The sequence below is a fragment of the Dipodomys ordii genome, unplaced genomic scaffold (assembly GCF_000151885.1).
Source record: "Dipodomys ordii isolate 6190 unplaced genomic scaffold, Dord_2.0 Scaffold85, whole genome shotgun sequence".
Lineage (NCBI taxonomy): Eukaryota > Metazoa > Chordata > Mammalia > Rodentia > Heteromyidae > Dipodomys > Dipodomys ordii.
The window spans coordinates 2,238,347-2,247,335 of NW_012267301.1; the positions used below are offsets into that span (position 1 = coordinate 2,238,347).

At 43.3% G+C, this 8,989-nt stretch overlaps 1 protein-coding gene across 3 annotated transcripts in view; it reads right to left on the minus strand.

The window, feature by feature from the left end:
* Window positions 1–1,859: 1,859 nt before the first annotated feature.
* The window catches only part of Smim3 (small integral membrane protein 3), a 23,874-nt gene continuing 16,744 nt past the window's right edge, over window positions 1,860–8,989 (minus strand). For 2 of the 3 annotated variants that reach the window (XM_013025518.1, XM_013025515.1), the window contains exon 2: window positions 1,860–3,130. In XM_013025518.1, coding sequence (XP_012880972.1) covers window positions 2,937–3,119 — 183 coding nt within the window. In that variant the 5' untranslated portion in view covers window positions 3,120–3,130 and the 3' untranslated portion in view covers window positions 1,860–2,936. Of the gene's footprint in view, window positions 3,131–3,844; window positions 3,924–8,989 lie in introns of those variants that run through there. The other variant, XM_013025516.1, reaches the window with a different exon arrangement.

An 8,989-nucleotide genomic window follows, 5' to 3' on the forward strand; every position in this document is an offset into this window, starting at 1 on the left:
TGCTCATGCCTATAATCCCAGCTCGCTAGGTGGCAAAAATCAAGAGAATCACATTTCAAAACCAGGCCTGGCCAAATATTAGTGAGACCCCATCTCAACAAATAAGCCAATGGTGTGCCCTTGTGGCCCCAGCTATTCAGGAGAGTATAAGTAGAATCACCATCCAGGCTAGCACCAGAACAAAAAAAAGGGGGGAGGGGCCTAAATAAATAGCTATGTAAATAACATAACAGCAAATGAGCCAGATGGGTAGCTCAAGTAGCAGAGTTTGCTCAGCATGCACAAAACCGAGTTCAAACACAGTGCCATCAAAAGAAAAAGAAAGTAGACTTTCTAGGTCAATAATTAATAAGAACAGATTTCTTTTGGGGGGGGTCCAGTCGTGGGGCCTGAACTCTGGGCCTGGGTGCTGTCCCTCAGCTCTTCAGCTCAAGGCTAGCACTCTACCACTTGAGCCACAGTGCCACTTCCGGCTTTTTTCTTTTTGCTTACGTGGTGCTGAGGAATCAAACCCAAGGCCTCAGGCATGCGAGGCAAGCGCTCTACCACTGAGCCACCTTCCCAGCCCCAAGAACAGATTTTTTTAATCTAAATCAACCAATCAAGAATCATTCTAGCAGACCTAAGCAAGAAAAAGTTCAAAGCTGGGCACTGGTGGCTCATTCCTGTAATCCTAAACTCCTCAGGAGACTGAGATCTGAGGATGAAGATTTAGTCAAACAAATCGGCAAGTCTAATCTTCAATTAGTCAACAGAAAGCTGGATGTAGAGATGTAGCTCAAGTGGTAGACCACTTAAGTTTAAAAAAATTAAGCAAAGAGGCCCTGAGTTTAAGCTCCAGTACTAAAACAAAACAAATCTGCGATAAAGGGAACTATGTGCTTGAAAAAATCTTTTTTTTTTTTTTTTGGTCAGTCATGGGGCTTGAACTCTAGGCCTGGGTGCTGTCCTTCAGCTCACAGCGAGTGCTCTACCACTTGAGGCATGGCACCACTTCAGGCTTTCTGGTGGTTTAATTGGAAATAAAAGTCTCTTTACTGCCCAGGCTGGCTTTGAACTGTGATCCATAAATCTCAGCCTCTTGAGTAACTAGGATTACAAGTGTGAGCCACCAGCACCAGACAAAATCATAACTTTTAAAAGGATTAGGGAAGTATAGTCTGAAAAGTTCACCAGAATTCTTTTAGTAAGAAAATAACCATCTTATGAAGCAACCGTGCATACAGGTGTGAGGAAGCTTCCTGCATGGCCATTCACAAGAGCAGAGTCCTCATGACATAGTTCTCCATCAAAGGCCCCATTCCTTCATACCACCACAGCTAAGATTTTAACATATGAGTTGGGGAGGGGAATAAAAACACACATTTTGTTTGCTATGCTCAGCATCTTGTCCAACTATTTGGGTGTGTCTTCCTGGATGTCAGTAACCAGACAGCTACACTGAAAGTTTAAGTTGCATTTCCCTAATGGCTCTGTGGATAGAAATTGTCCTGTGCTTTAGGTTTTGCTGTTCAGATATATGCATGCCAGCTTTTATTATGGAACAAGGAAATGTTTCTAAAGGAATAGAATCAGATTTTGAAATAACTACAAACTGAACACGTCCACAAGATGGAACACAAGATCCAAAGCACATAATTAATAATAAATTCATTATCTTACTTGCAAAATCTGTCCTCCCTACATTGTGTGTTTGTATAAACTGTACAACCTGTGGAAGCTAGGATCCTGGAAATCAATGTCTTTCATTTCTTTCTATATATTTTTACATTCAAATTACCTCCAAGACCCATAAGTCCAGTGGAATACTTTCATTTGAGTTATGAGTTTAATAGGTACTCTGAAAGGAAGACCTTAGACATGCTCATTCTACCATTTTATTGGACAATGGTTGTGTATATCAATGAAATAAAGATAAAAGTAAAAGCATCATTTTCACACAACATCCCAATGTCTGTTCTATCTTCTTAGATAATTTAATAAATCTCAGGGTGCTTCTGTTTTGTGCATTGAAACATTTGGGTAGTCCAGAAATATCTCTATATAAATATAAATCATAGCATCTAAAATAACTATCTCTGTTTTGAGTTGGTTCCAAAGGTCCTTGGAATATCTCCTAAAATATAAGTACCTTGCATTGGCTGCAATGCCGGTGGGAGGGAGTAGACGGAGTGTAATGTAGCAGGAGCTGGGACAGAGATATACAGCAACCCTAGTACAGGAGTAGAGCTGGAGTCCCTGAAAACTGGGCAGGAAATTCAGTCACCCTGCATATTCCAACACTGATTTACTGTCAAAGCTAACAGAAATACGAAACTACAAGCCCATTTACCTTGATTCTATTAGCACTGGCAATAACAGCAGAACCCTTCTGCCATGTACACAGGGGCAGAGACTGGTCCTGGAAAGTTTTGCTTTTCCTGCCTGTTCTGCTATACTAGCCCACCTGAGAAAATAGAGTTGGCACTCCAAAGAAAATGAGTGACACTCCACAAAGAATAACATTGAGCCACTTGGCTTAGTCTGACCTGCGGAACACTGGCAATGGCTGTTCTTCCCCTCAACATCTCCCTCACCCCCCTTCAGCCCATCCCTAGCATGTAAGTTCTTTGGTTCTTCAATGCTTCTCAGTCCATGGCATTAACATTGGCCCATCTGTCATGGCTGTGCTGTTCATACACAGCTCTCACCTCCACCAGGTCATTTGGTTCTCTCAACACTATGAGGGAGGCATTGCAACCCCTAGCTGAAAATAAGGAATCCAGAGCTCACAGTGGCATCAGTCAACCAGTTCACACATTTAGCCAGCCACCGAATCGAAACTGAGGCACAAGTCCAACCTCTGAAGTCCTTCCTGCTCAATTCTTAGAGAAGTAGGAACAGGTCTGGGAAAGGGACTCATGTCCTCCTCCCCAAAGGGTCCCCTCGGGAGGGGCTCAGACAACCCCACTGAGGACCGGGTGAGTCCGCATGCGATAGACGATGACCGCAGTGGCCGGGCACAGCAGCAAGGAGGTCATGATGACAATGGTGGCCAGGATGATGAGGACAATGGCCCAGATATCCAGAATGTGTTTGGGAAGCCCGGCTCCCACAGGGGAGTGGGTGATGGCATCCATGTGGGCTGGCTCTGCAACAAACAGGAAGGGAAGATCAGTATTGTATGTCCTCATTCTGCCTGTCTAGTTAGAAGGACACAAACCTCCTGAAGTCAGAGGTTCCTCCTAAAGTCCCATGAACAGTAAGGATGGCGGCTTCATTTACTGGGACCTCCTATTACCTGGCCCATGAAGGATGCTTGACATCCATTAACCCATTCAGCCTTCATATCAAGCACTAAGCCTGTGAGAGAGGAACTATACTTACTGTCCATTTTTTGCTGGCCTTTACTTCATCTATGTATATGTTACAGGTGAGGAGTCAAGTCTTTAAAATGTAGACATGGAAACAGGTGGCAGTGCCTCATGCCTGTAATTCTAGCTACTCAGGAGGATGAGATCTGAGGATCACGGTTCAAAGCCAGCCCAGGCAGGAAAGTCCATGAGACTCTTTTCTCCAATAAACCATCAGAAAATCAGACGTGGTACTGTGGCTCACTCACCTTGAGCCAAAGAGCTCAGGGACAGCACCCAGGCCCAGAGTTCAAGCCCCATGACTGACAAGAAAGAAAAGAAAAAAAAAAGGAAAGAAAAGAGAGAGAGGAAGCAAGGAAGGAAGGAAGGAAGGAAGATGCAGACATGGTTAATTTGACCAGGAATACGAACCCAAATGAGAATAACTCCAGAGTCCCATACTTATTGATCTTACCAATCTACTTTCCTTATCTGTAAAATGAGAAAATTACTGTTCTTGGCCTTGTGCCTTGTCTCCTATTCTCCCTCTCTTCTGAACAGAAAACATATCCATTCCATACGGTTTACTTGGAGCATTTGGCAGGGAGCAAATCAGGACCCATTACAATCTCCATAGTCACATTCAGGGGATAGTAGGCAAATGACCAAGCTGGTCAGCCAGAATCCTCTCCGGTATTTTTACAAATTCTCAGGAAAGATGATTCTTTTCCCTGGAATTTCTGTATGAAAGGATGTGGATCTAGAAGGATGAGAATGGAGAAAGCTTGCTCACCTGTGAAGAGTCAGTTCTAAAGATACAATGGCTGCTGAGGCCTTGTTGCTTGCAAGGGCACCTGGACCCAGCCAAGTTTGATGCTATCTACAACTCTAGACATCCCAGACACAGGAGCCAGCAATCTATTGTTTCTGCTTAAACCAGTGTCCATTTGGTGTCTCGTTCTTGCAGGTAAAAAAAACTCAGATATTAATCAGTTGTTCCTAAACAAAACCAAGGTTTTGTGAACTAAATAATAATTATTAAATAATCATTAATAATCATCTTAATAATTTATTAGCTTATTCAGCCTTTATATCAAGCACCAACCCTGTGAGAGGAACTACTATAACTGCCCAGTTTTTTTTTATTTCTAGGCCAGAAGAAATATCTAGCAGTTGGTGTATTAAGTAGGTAGGCGCAAAGAAATTAGTAAGTATCTTTGCCTTAAAAACTTAGGAGCCACTTGAAAATTACAGAAATTTGTTAAAAATGTATTATTCCATTCTCCATCAGTTGCTTCCGAGTGGAATACAGTCACCTGTTGGGCATTGGGGAACTTTTCAAACTTTGAAATAAAACTAGACAATGCCATCGTCTCCTTTTCGACATCCATTTCTGCTCAGTACTTGTAATATGACAATAACCATCAAAAGTTTAACATACACTATGTAGAAAATGACCTTTGTAATCAGGAAAGAGCAAGGGAAGGGCTGACACTGTCCAAAAAGAAATGTATTCTTTACTTGACTTATGTAACATAACACCTTTACATTTTTTTTTGTCATTCATGGGACTTGAACTGTGGGCTTGGGTGCTGTCTCTCAGCTCTTCAGCTCAAGGCTAGCACTCTATCACTTGAGCCACAGCACCACTTCTGGTTTTCTGGTGGTTAATTGGCGGTGTCTCATGGACTTTCCTGCCTGGGCTGGTTTTGAACTATGATCCTCAGATCTCAGCCTCCTGGGTAGCCAGGAATACAGGCATGAGCCACTGACACCCAGCTTGGCTTCATATTCTTTAATATAAAAAAAAAAAAGCCAGGCACCAGTGGCTCATACCTGTAATCCTAACTACTCAGGAGGCAGAGATCTGAGAATTGTGGTTCAACGTGGTTCAACCCGGGAAGAAAAATGTCTGTGAGACTCTTCAATTAATCACAGAAGTGGAGCTGCAGTAACCTTGAGCAAAAGAAGCTCAGGGACAGTGCCTATGACCAGGAGGCTGAGATCTGAGGATCACAGTTCAAAGCCAGCTGGGGCAGAGAAGCTGGTGAGACTCTTATTTCCAATAAACTACTCAGAAAAAGCCAGAAATGGTGCTGTGGCTCCAGTGGTGGAATGCTAGCTTTGAGCAAAAGAAGATTAGGGACAGCATCCAGGCCCTGAGTTCAAGCCCCAGGATTAGCCAAAAAAAAAAGACACCATTTGAGATGACACAGATGAATCTGGAGGGCATCATGCCAAGTGAAATAAGCCAGACACACACAGAAAAGTGAATTCCACAGGGCTGGGAAGATGGCTCAGTGGTAGAGCGCTTGCCTTGCATGCATGAGGCCCTGGGTTCGATTCCTCAGCACCACATAAGCAAAAAGAAAAAAACCGGAAGTGGCGCTGTGGCTCAAGTGGTAGAGCGCTAGCCTTGAGCTGAAGAGCTGAGGGACAGCGCCCAGGCCCAGAGTTCAGGCCCCATGACCGGACCCAAAACAAAAAAAAAAAAGAAAAGAAAAGTGAGTTCCACAGCTTCTCATTTACAAAGAGAAGTGAAAAAAATCTAAAAGACACAGAAGCAAAGAACAAAACTATTAGTATAATAAGAAAATGCAGACATTTGTTAAAGGGTTAACTATTTCAGTTAAACAGAAGGAACAAAAAATAAGTATTTAAGGAAGCAAAAAGAAAAAAAGAATAAAGAAATTTTAAATACATTTTTAAAGAGGATGACATGAGTGGAATAGACTATTTGAAATGACAAAAACAGAACAATAAAACCTGCGGAAGTAGATCTGGGAAGGAGGGAGGGAAAATGACAGAGGGGAGAGATAGATTGGTATATATTATAAACATGTGTGGAAATGGAACTTACACAGTATGAAATTCCCCTCTGTACAACTATTCTAACCTAACAGGAAATACTGTTTGAGGCAAAAAATACATATTGAATAATTATTTAGAAAGGAATCTGACAATGGTGAGCTCCAAAGTATGTTAAGTGCACAAAAATAAACAAGATAAAAGAAAGTTAGTAGACACAGGACAATTCCTTTGTTAAGATTTTATAGATAGAAAACAACATAACCACAAAAATGTACTTCCTAGTATAATCCTAAAAAAGAATAAATGTAGTTAACTTTTGGGGAAGTGAACAAAGGAGACCAGAGACTTATTTTCCTTTTTTTTTTTTTGGTTTGGTTTGGGTTTTTTTGCTGGTCGTGAACTTGGGGCCTGGGCACTATCCCTCAGCTCTTCAGCTCAAGGCTAACACTCTCCACCTAAGCCACAGAACCACTTCCAGCTTTTGCTGCTTATGTGGTGCTGAGGAATCAAACCCAAGGTCTCATGCATGCAAGACAAGCACTCTACCACTAAGCCACCTTCCCAGCCCCTTTCCATTGGTTTTTATACCATGTGTATTTTTGTTAGTAAAATGAGCTCCTTTCCCATAGCTTAGTCCACTCCTTCCCCTCTCCACAGCTTAGCACGCTCCCTTCCTTGGCAACACTAGGCCCATGTAGTAAAGGCAGTAAATAATCAACTTCCAACCCCCCTTTCCCTTGGGATGGCACTTCTCTGGGGCAGCTACCACCATATAAAGCAACAGGAGCCCCTTAGAGTGACCTTCAGGTCTGGGCAGCTGTAGGACCCTTATCTACTATTTGGACAGTAGCCATAAATCCTAGTCCGCCATGATGAAGCCATTGACCCGCACGTCCACACCGGGGTCTCCACCTCTAGCCTTCTCTAGCTCCTTCTAAGCCTCCTAGGTTATATAGGTCACCTCAGACAATAGGCAGTGCTTCTTCTCACTTCTCCCTTGTGAGAAGGAGTCTTGTCAGCCCCCTTTCCCGGCAATAAACCTTCCTTTGTTCTCTGTACCTGGATGTCTGCATGGTTCTCTGGCAAAGTCTAAGAATATTTCAATTTTCTAAACATATCCCAAATGTTTTACTCCAACTGGGTTGAGGGAAGAACAGGAGTTGGAATCTGTTTTCTTCATAATTCTCTGTAAAAGAGTAAAGGCCAGGTACCCGTGGCTCACACCTATAATCCTAGCTATTCAGGAAGCTGAGATCTGAGGAGCTCGGTTCAAAGCCAGCCTGGGCAGGAAAGTCTGTAAGACTCTTATCTCCAATTAACTGCTCAGAAAACCGGAAGTGGTGCTGTAGCTCAAGTGGTATAGCACTAGCCTTGAGCTGAAAAGCTGAGGGACCGCACCCAGGCCCAGAGTTCAAGCCCCACAACCGACAAAAAAAAAAAAGAAAGAAAGAAAGAAAAGAGTAAAGACATATATAATTTTTAAATTAAATTAGGGAATGAGACTTGATCATGGTCACCAAGTGCCACACTCCATGTCAAATATATACCATCTTAGGACAATCCAGGTTTATGGAATAAGATTCAAGAAAGAATGTAAAGATGCATGTTTTCTATCACCTATGAAGCATGCCAGGTTTGGGAGTCCCTAGATTGTCCCTAGAGGTCTCTAAGGTCTCTTGGGCTCTATTTTAATGTGTGAGTGCTGGTTCTAGGGCTTCAACTCAGGGATTCAAACCTCGATCCTCAGATCTTGGCCTCTTGAGTAGAGAGGGTTACAGGCCTGAACCACCAACTCCCAGCTTTTCTCTCAGGCTATTCCTAGCTTTAAGGTTCGGAAATTGATTCCTAAGTAGCCAAGCTGTTCAGACTGGGCAAGTCCAAGATACAGGAAAAGCCTCTGGCCAGGCTCCTGCAAGCCACAGGATTATGGAGGTGGGGCCTACAGAGAAGGGAGAGGTACAGACAGGCCTCCAGGCAGCCACAGTGATGAAGTCATTTTCTCCAAGGCTTGAGAGACAGAAGCCTGAATCAGAGATGAAGAGTTACGGGCACAGGGGCAGAGAAAGCCAGTGTGGTCTGCTGATGACATCAACAGCCAGCCTGTGTTAGGCCAGAGGAACCCCACCAAAGCCCTTCCAGTAAACCTATTAACATCAAACATCTCTGCAACTCCAGATGCCAGGAATGTTTAATCTCCCAGACTGACTTTCATGAGTAAAACCTGTCATTTACAGGAACACTGGCTCCATGGCTTACCCACAATCATGAATCACAAAAGATTGAAGATACAGCCACTGCTGTTTCGTAGATGGTGTTAATGAAGTGTCTACACTACTTTCAACCCTACCTGCTCCCCTAATCACAAACACATACCGTGACTGTGACCCTCTCCCACGATGTGGTTAGAGCAAAATAGGTGAATAAATAATTTGTTGTGACTTGGATCCCAGACTGTTGCAGGATTACTCTTGAGCAAATGAAACTGTGTTTACAACAGATCAAATCAGAGCTGCTCTGGGGGAGGAAAGTTATATTCCTCCCACCTGCTCAGTGAGGCTGGGTAAATATGCTTAAGAGACTGAGAACTAGAGAGCCACTCCTGGCTTAAACCTGTGATCCTAACTACTCAGGAAGCTCAGATCTGAGGATCGAGCTTCATAGCCAGCATGGGCAGAAAAGTCTGTGAGATTCATTTCCAACTAACCAACAAAAAGCCAAAAGTGGAGCTCTGGCTCAAGTAGTAGGGTGCCAGCCTTGAGCAAAAAAAAAAGTTCCCAGGATCTAAGTTCAAGCCCCAGTACTGGCACCAAAAAAAGAAAAAGGGGGAAGAAGAGGAGGAGGAGGAG